At 43.6% G+C, this 26,867-nt stretch overlaps 1 protein-coding gene across 1 annotated transcript in view; it reads left to right on the forward strand.

The window, feature by feature from the left end:
• The first annotated feature begins 3,921 nt into the window (after positions 1-3,921).
• Positions 3,922-26,867, forward strand: part of INPP5D (inositol polyphosphate-5-phosphatase D) — a 377,227-nt gene continuing 354,281 nt past the window's right edge. The window contains exon 1 of the mRNA XM_033958845.1: positions 3,922-4,058. Within this exon, the coding sequence (XP_033814736.1) occupies positions 3,922-4,058 (137 nt within the window). The remainder of the gene's footprint in view (positions 4,059-26,867) is intronic.

Below are 26,867 nucleotides of genomic sequence, written 5' to 3' on the forward strand. Positions count from 1 at the left end.
CAGGTTCAGGATAAATGTTAGGAAATTTTGTTTCACACAATGAGTGATGGGCGCTTGGAATTCTCTTCCAAAGGACGTTGTAGCGGAGATTACTGTTCTGGGTTTCAAGCACAAGTTGGATGCACACCTTCTTGCAAATCATATTAAGGGATACGGTATTTTCAGGTCTCCAAAAGGGAGTACCTAAATGGGCCTCCGCGTGTGTGGATCGCCGGACTTGATGGACCTCGGTCTGATCCGGTGAAGGCATTTCTTATGTTCTTATGTACTACCCAAAATTTTGGATCCGACTGGGCTGGCCACTCAACCCAAGAAGTGACTGCTGGAGACCAGTAGAAAACGTCTTTTCGACTCTCCAGCTCCATAGAAACTCTGCTCTGCCCGTGTCTCCTGCCTGTTCACCCCGATCTTCCAGCCCTGCTTTCTGCCCTGAGCTCCTACTCTCTGCCACCTTCCCTGCAGTGTGAGCCCGCAGGTTTAAGGCGATGCTGCACGCCGCAGTGCAGCCCCGCTTTAAACCTGTGGGCTCGCACTGCACAGAAGGCGGCAGAGAGCAGGAGAGTCTGGGCGGCAAGATTGCCTGGAAGGGGGGAGCAGGAGAGCCACTGCACTCCACCCATGGTCAGGGCAGGCCGGCCAGACCCCCTCCCATACCTTTAAAAATGTTGGAAGCAGGAGGGGTGCCCAGTCCCTCCTGCTCCATAGGCCGACTAACCCCCCCCGACCGGCACACCCCCAACCGACACAGAACGCCCAACCCGACCCTAAAGTTGGAAGCAGGAGGGGTGCTCAGTCCCCCCTGCTCCTAGGCTTCCAACCCCCTGGCCCACCCCTGGTCGGCCCAGGTGGTCGGGCCCAGCCCACCCACCCCAGTACCTTTTCAATTGTTGGGAGCAGGAGGGGTGCCCAGTCCCTCCTACTCCTTGAGGCAGGCTCCCATCTTTGGGAGCAGGAGGGGTGCCCAGACCCTCCTGCTCCTTGAGGCAGGCTCCCATCTTTGGGAGTAGGAGGGGTGCCCGGACCCTCCTCCTGCTCCTACGCTGCTGAAGATCTTCGGGAGGAAAAGGAAAGTCCTCCTCCTCCTGTTCTCCAGCCAGCCACCACCCCAATAGGGCCTTAGACCCTGCCCTGGCGCATCATCTGATTCACGGGGAGAGGCCTAGAGCATTGTTTTGGCCAGAGACTTCCCTAGACTCCTCCCTAAGGAAGTCCCTGATTGGCTGAGGTGCCCTGTTCTCTCCTAAGGAAGGAGCCTGAGGCGCCTCAGCCAATCAGTACCTTAGGCCTCTCCTTGTGCATCAGATGATGCGTTTATGACCCTGGACCAATGACCTTATGCCTGCAGTTGACACTTATATGTAGGTACAGTGGGATTAGGATGGGATTTGAGGTTAGAGTGGAGTAAGAGGGAATCGGGGGGGGGGGGGGTCCTCGCCAGGCACAGTCTTCCTCAAGGCATTGGTACCCCTTCTGCTCTCCGCCCCCCTTCCCACTCCTCCCCCTTTCCCCCATACCTTTTTAACTTTGGTGCAATAGAAGATCAAATGGACACTGATAGAAGATCTACACAGTCCATATTTCAGCTAGTAGGATATCCTTCATCAGTGGTCTAAAGCAATTAACTAATCAGCCATATGAATGTCAAAGAGCACAGACAATAGTGAACTGATGCTGCAACAATAATCGCTTAAAATCATTTATACAAAAACGCCACTGAAAAACCTATCAAAACGTTGAAATGAAAACTGTCAAGAAAAGTGTGGAATAGATGGCGAGAGATTTCAAGATGGTGTCGGGTGCAGATGCCTGAGAGGGAGAACATAAGAACATAAGAACATAAGAAGTTGCCTCCGCTGAGGAAGACCATAGGTCCATCCTGCTCAGCGGTCCGCTCCCGCGGCGGCCCATCAGGCCCATTGCCTGAGCAATGGTCTATACCTATCTATACCCCCCAATCCCTTTTTCTTCTAGGAATCTATCCAAACCTTCTTTGAAACCATTTAGTGTTTTCTTGTCTACAACAGCCTCTGGAAGCGCGTTCCATGTATCTACCACCCTCTGAGTGAAAAAGTACTTCCTAGCGTTTGTTCTAAACCTGTCCCCTTTCAATTTCCCCCAATGCCCCCTTGTGCTTGTGGTGCCCCTTAATTTGAAAAATCTGTCCCTGTCTACTTTTTCTATGCCCTTCAGGATCTTGAAGGTTTCTATCATGTCTCCTCTAAGTCTTCGCTTCTCCAGGGAGAAAAGTCTCAACTGCTTCAATCTGTCGGTATATGGGAGATTTTCCATTCTCTTTATCAGTTTGGTTGCTCTTCTTTGTACTCCCTCAAGTACCGCCATGTCTTTCTTGAGGTACGGCGACCAGTACTGGACACAGTACTCCAGATGCGGCCGTACCATTGCACGATACAGCGGCATGATAACTTCCTTCGTCCATTGAGCCGACTCTCCCATCACTGAGGCAGTCTTTCCCGCAAGTAGCTATGGGAAAGAGGAAGGGAGTCCTGCACCCTATCCCTCCGGTAGTGGTGGTCTCCTTCCAGATGACTCTCTCGGGAATTTTTCCCCTATCAGTTGAGCCAGCATTATCTGCTTCGAGGAGAGCCTGATGTCTGCGGGGGAACCCAGCGTGCAGTCTGACCGAACGTCGTTAAGCCTGAATCAGCGGCTGGTCCCACCCCAACCTGGAAGCAACCCGGTCGTAGGAGAGACTGAAGCAGCAGAGCCCAGAGTGGAAATGCTGAATCTCTAAATCCTGCTGGAGAAGGAGCGGTAGGAAAATTACCACAACTACCCTACACTGGAACAGAGGTGAGAGGGGCTTCAGGTGGAACTATCATTCAATTTGGGGTTTTGGAGAAGCCGGCAAAGATTGATTTAGAAGCTTTATGGCAAGCAATATCGATTATGGATGCTAACCTCAAAGTATCATTTTCAACTTTAAAAACCAATCCATTGAAACTATTGATTTTTCAGTAACTACCTCATTCTGGGCTCCTTTTACTAAGCCATGGTAGAGGTTTCTACCACGGCCTGGAGCGCTAAATGCTCCAACACTGCTCTGATGCTTATAGGAATTCTATGAGTGTCTGAGCTTTTAGCACACCAGGCCATGGTAGAAACCTTTACCGTGGCTTAGTAAAACCTAGTCTCTATATTTTTATAGACCATTTGTCTTATTGTTTTCCATATGTATGTACCTGTCTGGAGAGCCCATTAAAAGGGAGTTTTAATGTAATTAAGAATGGTCTTCCAGTCACATTTTGACTTGAATTTACTGTGCCTAATTATTAAATGATTTTAGTTCACTCTCTGGAGCCCCTGTTTCTGTACTGTATGAAAGAAGTTGAGGAGAACTGTAGTGCATTTTTGGCCATGAACACTACTCTATTGTTAGTGCACTGGCCTCCGGGATGTCCCTCGCCCATCCAATCCGAGAGATCCACACAAAGGCTAAATGAATGCCAACCAAAGAGAGGCTGCAAGGCCTTCTTCCCTTTCCCTTTTTTTTTTTTACTTTAGAATTAGATATAGATCTTTGTTGCTTTACTTTTTTCCCCTAGGGAAATTTTGACACATAATCTATTTCTTTTATTGCTAATCACATATAGAATAGAGAACAGATAGCAAGGACTGTTTTTTGTTTGCATCTACAGAGATGACAGAGGTTTCCTGTTTGGCATTATATGGAAGGGTAATGGAGCGATAGAGAGAGAAGGCAAGAGGGAGGTATTGGTCTGCGTATTGCTCTGGGTCTTCAATGAGGAAGTTCTCTGTGCAATGCAGTTTCCTTTCCCTTTCTGCACAGCTTAAAACAGGAAACTAAGTAAAAGAGTGTCAGAGAGTCTACAGGCTCACACAGATACCGGGGACTGTGCATTATCAACCAAGTCACAATCCAGGCCCTATTCCATACTTCCAATGATGGTTCATTGCTGGTACCACAGAAATATCACCCGTTCCAAAGCTGAGGACCTGCTCTCCAAAGCTGGCAAGGATGGTAGTTTCCTGGTGCGGGACAGTGAGTCCATCTCTCGAGCATATGCCCTGTGTGTGCTGTAAGTACCTTTTGATGTTTTAGCTTTAATCTCCTCTCCATAGGTCAGAGTATCCCAAACCTGTCCTGGGGCCTCACAGTCATTGAGGGGTTTAGGATCGCAACAATGAAAGTAAATGAGAAATCTGCATACACAATATTTCCCGTGCATACAGATTTATATCATCCATATTTCATTTTTTTTTTAAGATTCTAGCTGTGGGATCTCCAGGACACATTTGGGAAGTCTTGGTATTTGTATTTCCCCATCGTATACATTGAAGGTAATAACATCCAAAGAATGGCAACATCTACAACGTACAGAATTGTGGCAGGAAGAGGGCAGCAAATGGTGGAAGTCTAGATTAATTCTTAATTTACACTTTGAGAATCAGAGCAGAATGTGAGAGTCTTTGAACATAGCAGAGTAGGTATGTTGTTCAAACTGCATACTGTATATCAGCTAGATGCACGAGATAGATTTGCATCTCAAGAAGGCAAATCCATCTCATACATATTCATTGTGGATATCCTGAAAACCTGACCTGCCTCCGACTCTCGAGGGCCGGAATTGCCTTCCTCTGAGCTAGACAATGCTAGAAAAGCAACAGTAAGGAGGTTAGTGGAATAGATGCAGGTGAAAGAGGACTTGAAAGATTAGCTTACATTCACAGCATGTTCCGCATTGAATTATGCACACAAAAGGAAATAAATAGTAAGGTTAAAAGAATACATTTATTTGCATTGTCCTAATTAACGATATCATGAACTCCTGTATTTCACCATTCTCATATCTTCGTATAATATGAGTTCCTGACCCATACCGAACTGTATAATCAGTTGAGGAAGTGGTTTGTTGAAGCATCGTCAATGTGTGTCATGACTGCTGATTTGAATGTATGGTTAAGTGCATGATTTTGCCAGGCTTGTTTCTGAAAGCTAAAAGTGAAGAATGGAACTTAAGAAAATTGTGACTAGAAAATTGTGCAAACTCTAGTCCTTCTCGGTTGATAATTGGATAACATAATACAGAAATGTGTGCTATTCTGTGGCAGACAGAGTTCACAGAGCATTCAGAGCTAAAAAAACGCTATCATGGTTTTGAAAAAATAAAAGGGGGGGGGGTTATAAAAGTCAAGAAGGGAAGGAAAGAGATTATAGCATCTTTGCTTTTATCTTTCAGTCAACCATATCCAGTAATTTGCAGAGTGTATCTGTAGGAGTGTATAAGGGGGGGATAAGTTGTTTTTCTTTCTTTTCCATCATATTGCAAATGTACTTGAGATGATTTGCACCAAAGAAATAAGACAATACGAAGCACAACATAAATATTTGTGTAGAAAGATTAAACAACAGATCCAACAAAGTCTTTTTATAAATGTAAAAATCAAAATCATATACCATTGCATATGATAAACAGACATAAGTCAGGGCCGGATTTTCTTATAGGCTAACTAGGCTTCAGCCTAGGGCCTCAAGATCAAGAGGGGCCTACATTCAAATTGTTAGCAAAATTAAAATTACACTATTCTAAAAACAGTGAACACTAAAATACTGAACCGAAAATAAGGAGAAATTCTACGCTTCAGGATCGGAACCGGCTCCGGCCGCAACGGGGCACCAACTCGGCTTCTCCCTTCTTTTTCTCGCCCTGGGAGGAGGATCAGGGAGGGAAAGACTTCAGTCCGGAAACAGCTGGGCAAAGCCCAGCCCCGCGGGGAGAGAGGCAAAACGTGGATCTGTCAGGACAGGGCAGCCCAGACTGGCATCGAAGAGGGGGTGGGGGGTTTAATGGAAGGCAGGCAGGCAGGATGGCATGGGGGGGGTGTTCAATGGAAGGGGGATGGGAGGCAGGCGGGCATCGGAGGGGGGGTGAGTTGAGGAAGGACGCACTGGGGGCACTATGGACATAGGAAGGGGCAATGTTGTGTGTTATGTTTGATTAGTTATTGTTACAAGTACTATATATGGTGCTGAGAATAAATGTCCAAATAAGTGTTCTCAACTTTTTTTTATTTATTATCTGTGTCATTTTTTATAAAGGTTAGTACCAATAACAACATGTTTCATTTAACATATTGATATATATCACAGTAATGATGTATTTTATTATCTCTCATGTAATTTACAAACTTAAAAATGGGAGGTGAAAGGGCCTCATAAGTGGAATAGCCTAGGGCCTCTTTTCATCTAAATCCGGCCCTGATAACAGTGATGTTTGAGATTTGTGCAGATGAGGACAGAGCTTGCAGGGAGGGGGCAGTGACAGGAACAGAACTCACAGGGACAGGACGGGAATGGAGATAGATCTCGTGGGGATGGGAATGAATTTGTCCCCATGTCATTCTCTAAAAAGTTAAATAGTAAGTTCACAGACTTTATCTTATTTTATTTAAATAATAGACAGGGAGTTTAAGGGATAGTTTTCTCTTAGCAGAAAGTTTCTTTTACAGTTTATAGGCTAGCATTTAAAGGGGCTATTTTAAAATTTTGCTATAGTATCTTTATAAAGCACAGCTAATAGGCACAGGAAGGCTCGGTACAGTCTTTATTAAGGGAATTATGGACCGTACTTCAAATGGCACTCGTTAATGCTTACGGCTCTGCAAAGATATGCAGAGATAATTCTTTGCAGGGCCATGAGCACTAACAAGTGTTGTTTGAAGTGAAAAAAAAAATTGTGTGTGTGCCCACATGTGACATGTGATATATATATATAGATAGATAGATCAAGGTCGTAGCTGCGGGCAGGCCTAGACAGGAATGACCAGCCTAGTTTGGGCTCAGCCCATCCACCCAGCAGACAAAGACTGCTCTTGCCAACCACCCCCAGCCTGTTCAGCCTCTCTTTCCCTCCCTTGCTAACGCCCCCAGCTTGTGCAGTCTCTCTCTTCCTCTTCAGGCCAACGGCAGTGGGTTTTGCATGCTGCTGGCAGCAGACCCGGAAGTCTTCCATCTGACACATTTGCATTTTGCATCAGAGGGAAGACTTCTAGGTCAGCCACCAGCAGCATGCAGGACCCGCTGCTGGTGGCCTGAAGAGGAAGAGAGAGACTACACAAGCTGGGGGCATTAGCAAGGGAGAGAAAGAGAGGCTGAACAGGCCGGGGAGTGACAACAGAGAGAAACAGAAGCTGCATAGGCTGGGGAGGTTGGCAAGCGAGGGAAAGAAAGGCTGCATGGGCTGAGGGATGCAAGGGAAGGAAAGATAGGCTACAATGTATAATTAAATTCTGGAATTTGTTGCCAGAGAATATAATGAAAGCAATTAGCTTAGCAGGGTTTAAAAAAAGGTTTGGGATAATTTCCTAAAAGAGAAATCCATAAGCCATTATTAAGATGGTTTGGGGAAATCCACTGCTTATTCCTAGGATAAGCAGCATCAAATCTGTTTTTCTCCTTGGGATTTTGCCAGGAACTTGTGATTTGGGTTGGCCACTGTTGGAAATAGGATATTGGGCTTGAAGGACTTTTAGTCTGTTCCAATATGGCAACTCTTATGCCCTTAACTCTCTAATCTCCACAATATAGCAGCCTGCCTCATTGGCTGCATTCAGCTGGCTCCATTGGCTTATTAATCACACTCCCCTCCTCCCTATGAATCCCTTCCTCCTTGCTCAAAGATCAGCTTAGGGATCTGCCCCAGTAAGATGTAGCCAGTTCCATATCATCAGCAAGATCCATATCACCAGAATTTTAGCAGGCTCAGAAACAGGTTATGTTGAGCACTCCCAGTCTATTCTCCCCTCCCTCTAAGAAAGCTCTGTTATGAGAGACATCAGTTATCTCCCAGATGGTACTTGGAAGCAATCAGAAACTCTGGAGCGTAACATGTATGGATCTTCCTCCCAAGAGAATTGAGGATGTTTTCCATTCTCAGCGGATCATGCAGTTCCACTCTAGCTGTTAATTCTCTCTGTGGCAGGGACTGCGCTCTTTGCTCAGTTCCAGCAGTCAGGAAAGCTGGTTTCAGTATACTGCCTCTCAGAGGGATTTGAAGGGGGGTAGGGAAGGTGTGGGCCTTGCAGGGGCAGACACCTGCTTCCTACAGAGCTTAACTAGGTCCCTGTCACAATACAGACTTTAAACATAAGTTGATATTCATACACAAAGAATACCTCATATTTGAATAGCAAATTTGTGTGATGCAGCATGCCAATTAGCTCCAAAAGACCACACAAACAGCAACAAGAAAGAAAACCTTTGTTCCACTAAAACTGAAAATGCTGAAGAGCAAAACAACAAAGAGTGGAATGGTAGTTTCCAGATGTAACAGAAGAAAAAATGCAATGTTTTAAAATTATAAATCATATTAAAAACATTTAAAATCATTTGGCAAAAACCACACATATATATAATAAAAGCTAAGGTCAATACCAAAAGCAGTCCAAAATACTGATTGGCTTATAAAGGTAAATGCCAAGAGTGGTCCTATACAGGCTGACAGTACAGAAAGGACTTTCAGCCTGTATTGGAGAAAGATATCCGTTCAAAGAGAAAAACCCTGAACCAGTGGTTTCAAAAAATTGGTTGAACTATGAAACGTGTTGGTGCACTATGCACCAACTGTGAAACAGCGTGATCAAGTTTAGGTTTCAAGTTTCTTTATTTTTGATCTTCCGTCTATCAAAACAAGTGTCTAAAACTCTAAATGGTGTAAAATATAATGAGATTTAAAAAGAAATAAAAAAAAGTAAATTAAAAGCAATATCTTATCAAATATTAAAAATACTAGACAAGTTCACATTGACGTACATGGAACAAAAGGGAAATGGGGGACGGGAAGTTTTTAAATACATCGAAGTAAAATTAATTAAAAAAAAAAAAAAAGGGTAGGTAAATGGAGAATGGTGATACATTAGGGTAGGGATCACTTCAAGAGTAGCGTTTTGGTGTTTCAGGGCTTCACGAGAATTAAGGATTTTAGAAGCGAGAGCTGGTACTAAAGAATATAGGCGTTTTTAAAGAGAAACGTTTTAAGTTTAGCTTTAAATTTATCAAGAGAGTTCAATAATTGAAGATCTAAAGGAAGGGCATTCCACAGAGAGGGGATGGTAACTGAAAAAATGGATTTGCGAGTGATATCATAGAACAGTTCGCGTATTGATGGTATGGAAAATAGGTTTCGGTTGTTAGATCAGAAGGCCCTGGATGATGAGTATGGGATCAGTAGTTTGTCAATGAATGCTGGTTGGTTAGAGTTTTTTGTTTTAAAGGTGAGGAGGAGTATTTTATAGGTGAGGCGATAAGTGATGGGTAGCCAATATGCTTTACAGAGAAGAGGAGTAACACGGTCAAATCTGAGATTGGAAGAGGCTGGAAATGTCACATTTCCAAAACTGATTAACTCAAGATAAGTACTGAAAACTTGAAATAGTGCGAGCGCTTGAAATTTAGAAGCGCGATTTTTACAGCAAGTATTTTCCGGATCCGATATTATAAGATCTGAAAGTGAATCTAATGGGTCTTAGCGCTTAGGATCCAGAAGTGCATTCTGTTCAATAAGTTGAACAGTACACCAGTGAAATAGTTGTTTGGAAGAAAGTATGAAGATGAATTTCACTCTATGCATTATGCACATGTGTATATGCCTCTAAAGAAAAAAGGAAGAAAGATTGAAAGATTTAGAATATTTAAAATATTTATTGTTTTAAAAGTAGTAAGAAGATATAATTAATTGAAAAAAGAAGATAAAAATATAAAAATATAGTACAAATAATAAGGGAGGCTGGTGGTTGGAAGCCGGTGATTCCATACAAGAGCATCCAAAACAGTTGGATATTAACACCTTATGGTGGATACGCTCTAAAGGCTCCTTTTACTAAGGGGTCCTTTTACAAAGGCGCGGTAGTGGTTTAACGCACGGAATACCGCGCGTTAAACTGGCTGCCGCGCTAGTACCTAACACCTCCATTGACGAGGCGTTAGGATTTTAGGCTGCCGCTGGGGTTAGTAAGTGATGAAATGTCCGACGCACTAACCCCTGTAGCGCGCCTTGATAAAAGGAGCCCTAAGGTGCGCTTGGGCTTTAACGCGCGGAATAGTACGTGCTACATTGCCCCGCGCACTAGACCTTAATGCCAGCATTGAGCTGGCATTAGTTCTAGAAGCGTAGCACGCGGTAATTTCCTGTGTGCGCTAAAAACGCTAACGCACCTTAGTAAAAGGAGCCCTAAATCTGAGGCTATTCCACCACCTACTAGAATAGATAGTAGAGTAAAGTTAGTTTGTTTAATGGTCTTATGATATTGTTTACTCAATGGAATAAAAAAGAGTTGATGAAATAAGTGCCAGGTTAGGATCCAATTAGACACCATAGTGAAAATCAACCTGCACTTCAAGCTTTTATTCCTGAGGACTAATCTCAGAGGTGAATCCTTTAGACCAGTGTTCTTCTACCATCAGTCCATGGACCAGTGCCGGTCCACAGAAATTTCCTGCCGGTCCACAGGGCCAGCACGTGCATCAGGCCCAAAACAGTGTTCTTCAACCGCCGGTCCACGGTGTGATCGATGCGGCATTATCTTCGAGCCAGCTCCCTCTTCTCTGCAAAAAGCCATGGGCATCGGCTCCTACGGGCATCCTGCGCCTGAACCGGAAGCCTTCTCTCTGACGTTGCAACATCAGAGGGAAGGCTTCCAGATGAGGCACGGGACACGCAAGGTGCAATTAGTACTATTATGGGGGCGGGGTCTAGGGTGGAGATTGGGTAGAGATGGGCGGGGTCTGACCCACGACTTAGCCCAGTGTTCTTCAACCGCCGGTCCACAGATCGATGCCGGTCCACAGAATAATTATTTTATTTCTGCCGGTCCATAGGTGTAAAAAGGTTAAAAAACACTGCTTTAGACCACTGGTTCTCAATGCAGTTCTCGGGACACACCGAGGCAGTCAAGTTTCCTGAGGACTAATCTCAGAGGTGAATCCTTTAATCCACTGGTTCTCAATGAAGTTCTCGGGACACACCGAGGCAGTCAAGTTTTCAGGATGCCCACAATGAATATGGATGAGATAGATTTGCATACAAGGGAAGTAGTGCATGCAAATTTACCTCATGCATATTCATTGTGGATAGCATGAAAATCTATCCACAATGGCTAGATGTGTTCTGAGGACTGGGTTGAGAACCTCTACTTTAGTCTTAGAGACCACATGGCAAATTAGGGAGATAACAATAGTGTGCTGCCATGGAAATACAACACCGAGTATCTTAGAGTTCCTTTTACTAAGGTATGTTAGGGCATTAATGGGCGGAATAGCGCGCTGGAATTGCTGTGCGCGCTAGACCTTAACGCCAGCATTGAGCTGGCATTGGTTCTAGCTGCGTAGCACGCAGTGTAGCACGCGGTAATATCCTGCGTGCGCTAAAAACGCTAGCGCACCTTAGTAAAAGGAGCCCTTAGTCTCTCTAGGGGTGTGCAGTCTAAACACTTTCATTAAGAGAATGTTCATTTTGTTTGAGTTTTAAAAAAAATGCTTTTCATTTTGGAAGCAATATTTTTATTAGTTCGTACTCTTTTGAATAGAGTTCAAAGTATAGTATTGAGAAACAGTACATACCCTATTGGGAAATCACTAGGCTTGCTGTGCACAGTAATGAGAGAGTGTTCACTTTCCTTATTGTGCACACCAACTAGTACAAATACCCCTGGGAGGAAGGAGAAGCCTCGTCATTAGAGCTACAGCCTCAGCACCCTGAGGCTATGGGTTCAAGCCCCACACTGCTCCTTGTGACCCTGGACAAATCACTAATTCTCCATTGTCCCAGGTATGTTAGATAGATTGTGAGCCCACTGGGACAGAAAGGGAAAAATGCTTGAGTACCTGATTGTAAACCAGTTAGATAACCTTGATAGGAGGTATATAAATATCTAATAACCGCCCCCCCCCCCCCCCCGCCCTTTTACAAAACCTCTATAGCAGTTTTTAGCACAGGCCAGTGCGCTGAACGCTCTCAACACTCAGAATTCCTATGAGTGTTGGGAGCAGCGCAAAGCATTCAGTGCACTGGCCTGCGCTAAAAAACTCTCTCACGGTTTTGTAAAAGGGGGGAATTATATATATATATATATAGTCAATCAGTGCACTGCCACTATTCTGTAACTTGTGTACAGAAATTTGCACTTAGAAGTTTGGGCATAAAATTATATATATATACTGAATTATATATATACTGTATATAATTCAGTATATATATACACACACTGAAATATATATATATACTGAAATTTTCACAATACTTAGAAGTTTGGGCATAAAATTATATATACCGTATTTTCTCGCATATAATGCGCGTGTTATACATGGTTTTTACAAACCACGCATACCCTTGCACGTTATACGCGTGAGCGCGTTGTACAAAATTTTTTTACATAGTTCCCCCCCGACGTCCCATTCACCCCCCCCCCGCAGGACCGCTCGCACCCCCACCCCGAAGGACCGCTCGTACGCACTCCCACCTGCACCCCCACCCTGAAGGACCGCTCGCACCCCCATAGCCTCCCGACCCCCCCCCATCATGTAGAAGCTCCTACCGGTGTCCTGCTGCTTCCTCTTGGCGGTCCCGGTCCTTCTGTGAGCCCTGCGCCCCCAGGAGGGACCTAAGGCTCCCGGGCCTATTCTGATTGGCCCAGGCGCCTTAGGCCCCACCAGTAGGCGGAGCTTTGGGACGGATGGGCCAATCCGGCCTCATTCCGTCATTGTCTGCCTGCCGGACAGGCAGGTTTGGCTCCCGTCTGTCCGGCCAACTACACAAAGGTACGGGGGAGGGGGGTGGGGGTGTCGTGGGGGTCGGCCAGGGGGGTCGCGGGTCAGCTGGGGGGGCGGTCGGAGGTTCTTGGGGGGGGCGGTCGTTGGGGGTGGGGGGTTTGCGTCGAGGGCAGGAGGGCCTGGGATCCCTCCTGCCCGTAATGTAGTGCGGGGTGGGGGTAGGGGGTCACCGTGGACAGGAGGGTTTGGGCTCCCTCCTGGCCCGATATTGTTGGGGAGTTGGGGAGTCGGCGGGTCAAGAGGGCTTGGGCTCCCTTTTGCCCCGATCGTGTCGGGGGGACAAGAGGGCTTGAGCTCCCTCTTGCCCCGATCATGTCGGGGAGTCGGGCAGTCGGCGGGGCAAGAGGGCTTGACGTTAGAGAAAGGGCAAACCGCTGGAAGAGGAAGCAGCGCAGGCGCAGGGCTCACGGAAGGGCTGGAACCGCCAAGAGAAAGCAGCAGGACACCGATAGGAGCTTCTACATGATGGGGGGGGGGTCGAGAGGCTGTGGGGGTGCGAGCGGTCTTTCAGGGTGGGGGTGCGGGTGGGAGTGCGTGCGAGCAGTCCTTCGGGGTGGGGGTGCGAGCGGTCCTGCGGGGGGGGGGGGTGAATTGGACGTCGGGGGGGCATCAGGCTTTCAGGGTGGGGTCAGGACTTCAAGGGGGAGAGGAGAGTCAGGGTGGGTGAAAAGAGAGTCGGTGTGGCCAGAGGAGAGTCGGAGCGGGCGAAAGGAGAGTCGGGCAGCATGCGCAGTATACGGGTGTGCGCGGTATATAAAAATTTCTGTACATAAATGTGTGTTTTCCGCGCGCTATACCCGTGTGCGCGTTTTACACGGGTGCGCGTTATCTACGTGAAAATACGGTATATAAAATTTTATGCCCAAACTTCTAAGTACTGTGCAAATTTCAGTACGCTAATTACAGAATAGTGGCAGTGCACCGATTGACCTTAAGTTCTTAAGAGGCTTTAATTGAATCTAATTAGCACTAATTTGTAGTTAGTGTGCAACTGCATTTAGGCACTGTCCTATAAACCTGGCACCTGCTGTCAATGTTTTAGTAAACAACTTCAATGAAAACGTGCACATGGGCAGATCAGGGGTGGGTCTTGCAGTTGCATACATAAGTTAGAGAATACTAACCCCATCTTCAACGAAACTGCTAGCAGTTTTTAACATGGTGAGCCGCGCTGAATGGCCCTTGCTGCTCCCGACACTCATAGAGTTCCTATGAGCATCGGGAGCAGTGTGGGCTATTCAGCGTGGCTCTCTGCGCTAAAAACCGCTAGCGCAGATTAATAGAAGAGGGGGTACCTGCGTAACTGCTAATTATAGCCCACTTATATATGGTAAACTTTCAGAATTTTACTATTAATTTGGAACTATTAAGAATCAACTTAAATATTTGGGTCCCAAATTCAAAGTACAATATTCAACTTTTCTTTAGGTTTGTACGAAAGCCTCAGCCCCACCGCTGTAATGAATTTTGATAGCAGGAAGACTTACATGGCTCTCATCACCGGCTTTCACACCCGTAGTTCTAATTTTCAATTATTTAGTAATTCTCGTTAATATTATTCCTCAACTCTAATAAAAATCCAGTGTAATCATTATATAAGAACTTAGGCCACTTATCTTTAGGCTAACATGACTTGGGAGAGACGACCCGACATGTTTCGCACGCCTGTGCTTTATCAAGGGTCTCCCTGAAATCAGAAGGAAAAACATTTCAACTATCTTGTAAAACATTAACCTTCCTTATTCTATAAATCCCCAATTCTTTAACCCTGTAATCTTTTTTAAATAAATCCTTACCGAGGGTGTCACTGTCATCCGACTCTCTGTGCAGCTTAGGAGAGAAAGATGGCGGTGCGTCTCACCCGGGGTTTAAATACTAGTGCATTTAAAAGGTACCACCCCCTGTTTGCCTATTGGATCATTCTTCAACCTATCAGAGACACCCATTCCAGCTCCCTATTCAGCCCTTTTGATTCCACAGTGTCAATCTGGAAAATGTATCTCTGTTCTTTTTCATTCAATTCCCTTTCAATATTCCCACCGTCCCTCCCTTTAATCTTGTCAATGACCCGCCACTTAATTTCCTCCACTTTGTGATCTTCAGCTATCCAGTGGCTTACCATGGGGGCCTGAAGATGTTTGTTAGTAATGCGAGATTTAGGCATGCTAATTATAGGCATGACCATTTACACCAGCCTTTTTTTTGTTTGTTTGTTTATTTCTCCCCTGCCTTTATCCAGGGCGAGTTACATATTAACATACAAAATAAGACATTAACATTTGTCGTACAAATCAATACAATAACACACTATAACAAATTATATACTTACATATAAAATCAAATTACATCTGACATACACGTCACATCAACGACGAATATCATTTAAGGCAAAAACTGGCGAAACCCTAACATACATCAAAATATAAAATTACATAAGGCATACAAGATGCCTCAATGACAAACATCATTATGCCAGATAAAACAGACCAGACCATCAAACACCTCCATGACCAACACTCAGCACTCAACAGTCACCACTCCTTCTCCCTCAGCTGTTTCTGGAAGAGGAAAGCCTTAGGTCCCGCACAGATGGACATGCTATAGTGCTTGGTGCGCACATGCCAACTTACTCTCTATTCTATAAGTGAATTTTGTACACAAATACCATTATAGAACTGGCACATAGGACCTGATTTTCTAAATGGCCCCTAGCGGCTAGGTGCTGCTTGGCACAGTTGTCAATCAACCACTTGGTGCCACTTATCGAATGGTGCCTAGCAGGGCTTAACTCAGCTTAGGTGACATTAGACATCATAATGTTAGACGCCGGTATATTAGGCCAGGGTTTTCTTGGCCTAATTTATTGGCACCTAACACAGATGCTTACCAAAGCCTAAGCCATTCCATGCCCAATCTCTTCCCCTAACCATGCCTACTTTTCGGGTATGTGTGGCTCCTCATTTGTAGACGCCTACTCCAAATTCATTTTTTAAATCATATTTTAATTGGTTTTTAATGGCATTGTTCAGTTAACAGTGCCAATTGAGCCTACTAAAAAAATTGTTAGGCACCTACATCGGTAGGCGTCCCTATCTAGGTGCTTACTGGTAGGTGCCATTTATAGAATCAGGGCCTTAGGGCCAAATTCTATATATGGCACCTAAAGATTACGCACCAACAAGAGTGACGCTAGGCGTGATTCTATAAAAGTTAATATCTCATTCAAAACTATTTTTCTGTTTATCTTTTAAGTCAAACAACTTCTAAATTTTTATACTGTAGTCATGCTGACTGTTAACATAGCAGCGGCACCTCTTCCGACGTGGCACCTCTTCCGACGTGAAATGCGTTTAAAATCTCAGATTTTTTTCTCTCATTTCAGGACAAAAATGGCATAAATCAAGAATGGGAAATATCACTGACATTCCTATGTAATTTCAAATGAATGCATATCCCTAATTCTTACCGTTTTGTCTTTTAGCTGCAAAAATGTTAACTGCTTTATGACACATTGTAACTGGGTGATGTGCACTTTGGTGTACTCGTGTTCCTTCCAATCAGGACTGGGTTAACCTATGAACCAGGTTAAGCTCTGTTCCAGGGTGCCAATGAAAAAGGATGCCAAATACTTGGGTCAGTGACATCACTGGCCCTATTGAATAAGCCAGCGGTTCTTTTCCCTCCCATTATGGATCCATAACCTGAGGTTCCCCTCCTCCTGCCTTGAGTCCAGCGTCTCTTCCTCGGCCTCCCTCAGCACCCCTGAACCAGCAAACCTGTTCTTCACCGGTAGCAACAGTGGTGACACACTGCTCAAGCTGAGCCTGCTCCTTCCCTCTGCAGTGTCCCGCCCTTCTGACATAAATTCCTATTTTTGCGCAGGTCGGACGCTGCAGAGGAAAGGAGCCAGCTTGACTTCGGCTTTTGGTGAAGAATAGTTTTTCTAGTCTGGGGATGATGAGGGATTCCAAGGAAGAGGCACTAGTAAAGAAAGATTTACTGGTTGGTAAGGGAAGCTGAGAAAGAAGTGCTGAACTTGCAGGATGGGAGGCGGGGAGAGGTGCTGGACTTGTGTAGGGTAGGGGATAGCAGAGATACCAGCCCTTGGGAGAGGGAACATGGGAGAGGAGAATGTTAGACCATGAGAGGTGGAAAGAGAGGCTAGGGGTGAAGAGAGGAGGACATACCAGACTGTGGGGGGTAGGGAGATAGGGACATGTTAGACAGTGAGGGAAGGAGAGATGCTGGACTACAAGTGAAGGGACATGCAGGTGGAGGTGTGACATGGGAGTCACAAAATCAAAAAAGCTGGCCCTGCTTCCAATGCATTTTATAATCTGTCGGTTGTGATGTGCAGATGTTAATGTTTATGCTATAAAGTTCTGAAGAGTAAGCAGAAGATTTTCACTTCTTGTTTCATTTCATTTTACTACTATTGTTCCAGCTCAGCAGCATGAGAACAAATAAACCTTTGAACATCCTCTTTAACAACATAAGAATACCCTTACTGAGTCAGACCAATGGTCCATAAGCCAGTAGCCCGTTCTCATGGTGGCCAACCCAGGTCACTAGTACCTGGCCAAAACCCAAGGAGTAGCAATATTCCATGCTACCGATCCAGGGTAAGCAGTGGCTTCACCCATGTCTTTCTCAATAACAGACTATGGACTTTTCCTCCAGGAACTTGTCTACACCTTTCTTAAAACCAGCTACGTTATCTGCTCTTACCACATCCTCTAGCAACGTGTTCCAGAGCTTAACTATTCTCTGAGTGAAAAAAAATTTCCTCCTATTGATTTTAAAAGTATTTCCCTGTAACTTCATCAAGTGTTCCCTAGTCTTTGCAATTTTTGACCGAGTGAAAAATCGATCCACTTGTACCTGTTCTACTCTACTTAGGATTATGTAGACTTCAGTCATATCTCCCCTCAGCCGTCTCTTTTCCAAGCTGAAGAGCCCTAAACATTTTAGTCTTTCCTCATATGAGAGGAGTTCCATCCCCTTTAGCATCTTGGTCGCTCTTCTTTGAACATTTTCTAGTGCCACTATATCTTTCTTGAGATAAGGAGACCAGAATTGAACGCAATACTCTGAGGTCACATCATGGAGTGATACAGGGGCATTATAACATTCTTAGTCTTGTTAACCATCCCTTTTAAAATAATTCCTAGCATCCTGTTTGCTTTTTTGGCTGCTGCCACACATTGAGCGGAAGGTTTCATCGTATTGTCTACGATGACACCCAGATCCTTTTCTTGGGCGCTAATCCCAAAGGTGGACACCAGCATCTGGTAACTGTGATTCAGGTTATTCTTCCCAATGTGCATCACTTTGCATTTGTCCACATTAAATTTCATCTGCCATTTGGATGCCCAGTCTTCCAATTTCCTAAGGTCTGCCTGCAATTTTTTACAATCCGCATGCATTTTAACAACTTTGAACAGTTTAGTGTCATCTGCAAATTAATCATCTCACTCGTTGTTCCAATTTCCAGATCATTTATAAATAAGTTAAATAGCACCGGTCCCAGTACAGACCCCTGCGGCACTCCACTGTTTACTCTTCTCCATTGAGAAAAATGACCGATAACCAATTCCTAATCCAAAAATGAACTTTGCCACCTATCCCATGACACTTTAATTTTCTCAGGAGCATCTCATGATAAACTTTATCAAAAGCTTTCTGAAAATCTAGATACACTATATCAACTGGCTCACCTTTATCCACATGTTTATTCACACATTCAAAGAAGTCAAGTAAATTGGTGAACCCATGCTGACTCCGTCTCATTAAATCATGTATGTCTACGTGTTCCATAATTTTATTTTTTATAACTGTTTCTATCATTTTGCCCGGCACTGCAGTGTGGCTTACCGGTCTGGAATTTCCCGGATCTCTCCTGGAGCCCTTTTTAAAAATTGGGGTAACATTGGCCACCCTCCAATCTTCAGGTACTAGAGACGATTTTAGTGACAGATCACTAACAACAGGTCAACAATTTCATGTTTGAGTTCTTTTAGCAAGCAGTTTAAGTGGGGTTGAGAGTCCACTGAAGATGACCCTGACACTGGATGGCCTGTAGAAGCAACTTCCACAGAAATGTGCAAGAAAGTTGAGGATTTAATTTTGTCAGACAGACAAATTAAGGTTTTCCAAATAGCTGAAGAAATGGACATCTCGGCAGGTAAAGTTTGTTAAAACAATTCATGAAAAGTTGGGCATGTCCAAGGTTAGTGCAGGATGGGTTCCAAGAATGCTGACGCCATGTTAGAAAGCCACAATGCTCCAGTGCTGTCAGAACTTGGAGATGCCTCTTGAAGACCAAGTGAATTTTTTAATCATTTGGTGACTGGAGATGAGACTTGAGTCTATCATAGAGATCCTGAGTCCAAAATGGAGTCAATGCAGTGTAAGCACAGGTCATTCCCCACCCTAAAAAAGTTCAAGACAGAAAAATCTGCAGGCAAAATCATGGCAACTGTCTTCTGGGATGATGAAGGACTTTTGCTTCTGGAGTTCATGCCACACAAGACAACCCTAACCAGGGAAAGTTAACACCAATGCAGTGATCACTTTGCGTGAGTTAATCAAGCAGAAAAGATGAGAAAAACTCACAGAAGGCGTGCTTCTTCACAACAATGCATCGGTGCACATGTCATGACAATCACAGGCTGCCATTCGAGAATGTGGGTTTCAGCAGCTGAACCATCCACCCTACAGTCCTGACTTGGCTCCCTCAGATTATTTTCTATTCCGAGTTCTGAAGAAATCTCTCCACGGACAGCATTTTTCTATTTTTTTAATCTTTATTAATTTTCAAAACTAATACAGAGTGCCAAGAATTGTACATACATTAAATTCCATCAATAACAATGCAGAAGAAAAATATCCCTCCCCTTTAAAAAATTGCTATGCCCCAATATATCAGCATTCGTCTTTTCATATTTGTAACCTAAACATAAACTAGCCCACCAAAAAAGGAAAGTTAAGGCGATCACAACTTTTCCAATTGGACAGCATTTTTCAAGTGATGAAGACATCAAGGAAGCTGTGATGTCCTGGTTTGAAGGTCATACAGCATTGTTTTCAAAGGGGTTAAAGTCATTACAGGAAAAGTGGATGAAGTGTAAGGAGCTATCAGGGGGCTATATTGAAAAATAAAAACGTTTTGAAGACTTTTTTCTTTTCTACTAAGGTAGATAAATTATTGAATGCCCCTATTAAGCTTCAGCTGGCTGCTTATGCACATATATAGTATACAGTGCTAGAGCCCGGACATGGCCTGGCATTGAATATCTGGGCATAAAGCCATCAGCGACCAGCAAAATGCTGACTACCACTGACTGAATACATGCCATGTAATATTTATGAACTTAGTGGAAACCATTAGATCAGTTCAATCAAGGAGTATTGACAGCTGTTAATTTTAGGATTGTAACTGCTTATTGTGTAAATGGGGGATGCAGGTAGTCCATTATGTAATTTTTTTAGGGGGGAGCATGGCGATGAAGAAGCTTGATTCTTTGGTTAGGTCTAATTTTTTTACAGATAGAACTGCTTTTAGTTGTATATAATTTACTGAATTATATTATTTGATTTGCTATATGTTATATTTATGTTTATTCAAATTTTTACTGATTTTTATGTTATGCATTTTTTGGTTAATTAACTGTATACCATGCAGTTCATGCAAGTGTATACTATGGTCTATAAAATCCAGATTAAATTATATTGGACACTCATTCATGGACCTTCACTGGTATATCCTAGAACATGTTGCACAACATTTTTTAAATGTCTACTGGATTCCCTGGCACTAGTAAGATCTTTCTCTAACTTTCCCTGCAAGCTATTCCAATGAGGGGCACTAGCTTCCCAGAGCAATACCTAGATGTCAAATCAAAGTCAACCATTCACGTTATATATATATATATATATATATATATATACATACATATATGTTACTATATATATATATATATATATATATATATATAGTAACATAGTAGATGACGGCAGATAAAGACCCAAATGATCCATCCAGTGTGCCCAACCTGAATCAATTTTTTTTTTAAATTTCTTCTTCTTAGCTATTTCTGGGTAAGAATCCAAACCTCTACCCAGTACTGTGCTTGAGTACCAACTACTGAAGTCTCCGTCAAAGCTCACTCCAGTCCATCTACATCCTCCCAGCCATTGAAGCCCCCCCCCCCCAGCCCATCCTCAACCAAAAGGCTATATACAGACACAGACTGTGCAAGTCTGCCCAGTACTGGCCTTAGTTCTTCAATATTTACTATTATTTTCTGATTCTAGATCCTCTGTGTTCATCCCACACTTTCTTGAACTCCATCATCGTTTTCCTATCCACCACCTCTCTCTGGAGTGCATTCCAGGCATCCACCACCCTCTCCGTAAAGAAGAATTTCCTTACATTGCTCTTGAGTCTCCCATCCTTCAGCCTCAAATTATGCCCTCTGGTTTTACCATTTTCCTTTCTCTTGAAAAGATTTTGTTCTACGTTAATACCTTTCAAGTACTTGAACGTCTGAATCATATCTCCCCTGTCCTTCCTTTCCTCTAGGGTATATATATTCAGGGCTCCAGTCTCTCCTCATATGTCTTTTGGCATAAACCTCCTAACATTTTCGTCACCCTCCTCTGGACTACTTCAAGTCTTATGTCCTTCGCCAGATACGCTCTCCAAAACTGAACACAATATACCAAGTGGGGCCTCACCAACGACCTGTACATGGGCATCAACACCTTCCTTCTTCTACTGGTTATGCCTCTCTTTATACAGCCCAGCATCCTTCTGGCAGCAGCCACCGCCTTGTCACACTGTTTTTTCACCTTTAGATCTTCAGACTCTATCACCCCAAGGTCCCTCTCCCCCTCCGTGCATATCAGCCTCTCACCTCCCAGCATATACGGTTCCTTACGATTATTAATTCTCAAATGCATTACTCTGCATTTCTTTGCATTGAATTTTAGTTTTCTGCATTCATGCCAGAAGGCTCAACCAGTCAGAAGGTGAAGATCCAAAACTGTTCTCAGAATTTTTAAAAAGCCTCGATTACCCCCTTCTTGTCCCTGCTGAACATGTTCTATGATATGTCAGTGAAGGTCCGTAAATGAGTATCCAAAACTGACATAATAATCTACTATTGATACTTGAAAGTTCTTACTTTTGAAACAACTATGATGCCCTATAAGCTGAGTCTTAAGTGGACATTTAGGACTTAATTCTGTAAATGACACCCAAATATGGGTGCTCAAAAAAAACACACACTAAGGCCCGGATTCTCTAACCGGTGCCAATTTTTTAGACACCTGTAGGTGCTCAAGCTCAGTAAAAAAGCCGTTGAAATGACGTTTTTAACTGAGTTTCAAGGCACCTAACAGCACCTAAAAAATCAGCACCAGAATTGCGCCTCTGTAGGCACTTTAGGCCATCTAACGCCACTGTAGGTGTGATTAGCACCAGAAATTGTTTTAAGCGGCCTAAAGCACCTACAGAGGCATGAGTCACATCAAAGATAGGCACCGGAAATGTAGGCCTAGAAAACTCTGGCCTACATTTCCGGCACCTATCTTTGCCTGAGGCACGATTCTGTACCTGGCGCCATCGTGTGACTGATACATGATCAGCGGCCGCTTTTAAGGTGGCCACTGACAACGGCGCCAGTTACAAAATCCAGGCCTAAGTGCTATTTTGTAAACAGAACTCCAAGTTGGGCGCTATTTATAGAATAGTGCTTAGTGCCAGGATCCATGCCCAAAATGGATTAACATCAACTGAACCCTGATGTGGATCCCCTGAATTCTATAACACTGCATGCAAATCCTAGAAACACTCCTGACCCACCCATGTCCCCTTTTTATACCTGTTTGAAAAAATTTACATGCACATCTTTAGAGAATAGCAACTATAATGATGTGCGCATAAATTCCAATTATTGCTATTTAGCTGAGATAATTGATTGTTAAGCAATTAAATTGCATGCACTTTGGCGCTTCTTTTTGGATGGAGAGAGGCTGATGCATTCATAATTGTCCCCTGAGGAAGGCGATGGTATTGACAAAACTTGGATCCTAGTTGGGACTTTGTTTATTTGGAACTTTGCTTGTTTTAAGACTTGTTATGTAACTTTGATACAAACTGCAAATAAAGGCTTTGTGACCACAGGTTGGATTTGACATCTCCAGCGCCTCTCTTTGTTGGTTTTGCTTTGCCTCAAGGCCTGGTACCTTCTTTCCCTATGCACAACTAAGGCACACACCCAAATTTGAATGCATAATTTTGAGCATTATATATAGAATTAAGTAGCATGTGTGTTTAACATAGGTCTTAGGATAAGATCTTCAGCTATATTTCAAAAGAGGAGGAACAATCTGTACTATATCAAAAAATGTATGCCATTTCCAGAAATAGTATCATCCAGGAGTCCCCAAAAACTGATTGCGATCAAAAGTGTCAGCATCCCTTATAACATCGCCTACTTGGCACTCTCCCAGAAAAATATGTGGCGATTGCAACTGGTACAAAATGCAGCAGTTAGGCTACTTTGTAGACTGAAGAAGTTTGATCATGTAACACCTTCCTATCGACTTCTACACTGGCTGCCGATGGAGGCAGCCAGTGTAGAAGTTCAAGTTTGGTTGTTTTTGCTTCAAGGTACTTTACGGCTTAGCCCTAAATATATAACAGACCTTTTCTCTTTCACAACCAACAGACATAGGAGAAGTTCACATCCGAACTTTGTTTCTCCACCGGTTAGAGGTTGTAAATTTAAAAGTCATCACCAACATTTTTTCTCACATCAAGCAGCATTATGGGGTAAAGACCTGGAACAACTGCTCGTGCCTTCTACTTATAGGGAATTCAGGAAACGCCTAAAAACACATCTGTTCCTGAAGTACTTAGGTACATAAGAACATAAGAGCATAAGCAATACCTCTGCTGGGTCAGACCTGAGGTCCATCGTGCCCAGCAGCCCGCTCACGCGGCGGCCCAACAGGTCCAGGACCTGTGCAGTGATCCTCTATTTATACCCTTCTATCCCCATTTCCAGCAGGAAATTGTCCAATCCTTTCTTAAACCCCAATACCGTACTCTGCCCTATTACGTCCTCTGGAAGCGCATTCCAGGTGTCCACCACACGTTGGGTAAAGAAGAACTTTCTAGCATTTGTTTTGAATCTGTCCCCTTTCAGTTTTTCTGAATGCCTTCTTGTTCTTATATTTTTTGAAAGTTTGAAGAATCTGTCCCTCTCTACTCTCTCTATGCCCCTCATGATCTTATAAGTCTCTATCATATCCCCTCTAAGTCTCCTCTTCTCCAGGGAAAAGAGACGCAATTTCTCCAATCTCTCAGCGTATGAAAGGTTTTCCATCCCTTTTATCAGACGTGTTGCTCTCCTCTGAACACTCTCGAGTAACGCCATATCCTTCTTAAGGTAGGGCGACCAATATTGGACGCAGTATTCCAGATGCGGGCGCACCATCGCCCGATACAGCAGCAGGATAACTTCCTTCGTCCTGGTTGTAATACCCTTCTTGATTATACCTAGCATTCTATTCGCTCTCTTAGCGGCCGCTGCGCACTGTGCCGTCAGCTTCATTGTCATGTCCACCATTACCCCCAAGTCCCTTTCTTGGGTACTCTCGTTCACTAACATCCCTCCCATTGTATAGTTGTACCTCGGGTTTCTGCTTCCCAGATGCAATACTTTACATTTCTCAACGTTGAACTTCATCTGCCATCTCGTTGCCCATTCCCCTAGTTTGCTCAAGTCCCTTTGCAATTCTTTGCAGTCCTCTTTAGTCCGAGCTCCACTAAATAGTTTGGTGTCGTCCGCAAATTTTATTATCTCACACTTCGACCCTGTTTCTAGATCATTTATATATATATTAAATAGCAGCGGCCCGAGCACCGAGCCCTGCGGAACATCACTCGTGACCCTCCTCCAGTCCGAGTGGTGGCCCTTCACCCCTACCCTCTGTTTCCTACCCGCCAACCAGTTTCTGATCCATCTATTTACGTCTCCATCCACCCCATGGTTCTTCAGTTTTCGGAATAGACGCTCATGAGTCACCTTGTCAAAGGGTTTTTGGAAATCCAGGTATATGATGTCTATGGGGTCTCCTCTATCCATCTGTTTGTTAATTGCTTCGAAGAAGTGCAATAAGTTAGTTAGGCACGATCTTCCCCTGCAGAAACCATGTTGGCTTGTTTTCAGAAGTTTCTTTCCAAATGTTCATCGATGTTTTCTTTTATCAGTGCTTCCACCATTTTTCCTGGAATCGAGGTGAGACTCACTGGTCTGTAGTTTCCCGGGTCACCTCTTGATCCCTTTTTAAAGATGGGCGTGACGTTGGCTATCTTCCAATCCTCCGGAATCACTCCTGTTTTCAGGGATAGGTTGCAAATTTGCTGCAGTAGTTTCGCTATCTCCTCCTTTAATTCTTTCAGAACCCTTGGATGGATTCCATCCAGACCCGGGGATTTGTCAGTTTTTAGTTTTTCTATCTGCCTGTGCACATCTTCAAGGCTCACTTCCATGGATGTTAATTTTTCTGCTTGATTTCCATTGAAGAATTGCTCAGGTTCCGGTATGTTGGTTGTGTCTTCGTTCGTAAATATAGACAAAAAGAACATGTTAAGTCTTTCCGCGACTTCTTTCTCCTCCTTCACTCCTTCCTGTCTCTGTCGTCCAGCGGTCCCACCTCCTCCCTAGCTGGCTGTTTCCCTTTAACATATCTGAAGAACGGTTTGAACTGACCTATACAATCTTAGTCCTCAACAAATCATCTTTAGAACTGTTATTCACTAACTCTGATCTTTGTTTATTCCACTCAATCTGTAATACCTTTTAATCATTGTAAACCACATAGAACTTTACGGTCCTGCAGTATATAAACTGTTATTATTATTATTATTATAGACCATACAGAAAAAAGGCTGGACATAGTTATAGGAAGAGCTGGATTGACTATAGAATGTTCCAACCCCACTTATAGTCAATGCAGGTTCTATCTGAATCTCATCTAAATGTCTGTGAATGGCCTCTCCTACTTGTAAGGATTTGTTAGTAAAGTGAAGATCATACACATGAGGGTCTTTTTCATAAAATGTATGAGGATAGACTTATAGACCTCAATAAGGGAAAAAAGGAGGAAGAGAGGGGATGATTGAGACTTTTAAATATCTGCCCTCCATTGTCCTAACCCCTTCCTCTGTAATGTCGCCAAGAGCTTGTATAGGTATGTGCGACGCACAAATGGAAGAAATAAATCAATAAATATCACCGTGGTATTAATAAACAAAAGATGAGCCTTTTTTAAATGATGGAAAACTCTGGAATGAGAGAGCAAAGTATGATGTTAAGAGGTTATAGATTCAGGAGTAATCTAAGGAAATACTTTTATACAGAAAGAGTGGTAGATGCGTGGAATAGTCCCCCCGGTGGAGGTGGTAGAGACAAAGACTTTGTCTGAATTCAAGAAAGCATGGGACAGGGACAAAGGATTTCTCAAGGTGAAGTTGCAGATGGGCAGACTGGATGGGCCTTTTGGCCTTTATCTGCTGTCATGTTTCTCTGTTTCTATAGCAATTTTCTTGAACTGGTTGCTTGCAGTCCAGAATAAATATTTTCTTGAGTCTGCCCTCTGAAAAAAGTGAGAATTCTTGCCCTTTAAACTTGCAGAATCACAAAAAAAAAATCAGTGATGGTAGGGAGATAATTGATCTTTTTCTTATGTCTGACCCCAGTTGCATCTTATAAGGTTATAGGGCTGAAGATTATTGCCCTGTAGCCTTTATAAGTGAGGAAAGTGGGGATTCCTAAAGCTTTTCTTTGCAGAATCATGGAAACAATCCAAGCATCCCTTATGGATGGAGGTTTGTATAAGATTGGAAAAGATCATGGATTACCCAAATAAACATCTTGAATCTTGACTTTTATGTTGGCAGACATGTCAAATCATACCCATTAGGCATGGGACACATGTATTTGGTCCCCTGCTCTGGCTCAAACACCAAAAGGTCATCCTCTCATGC

This window comes from Geotrypetes seraphini, chromosome 9 (genome assembly GCF_902459505.1).
Source record: "Geotrypetes seraphini chromosome 9, aGeoSer1.1, whole genome shotgun sequence".
NCBI lineage: Eukaryota > Metazoa > Chordata > Amphibia > Gymnophiona > Dermophiidae > Geotrypetes > Geotrypetes seraphini.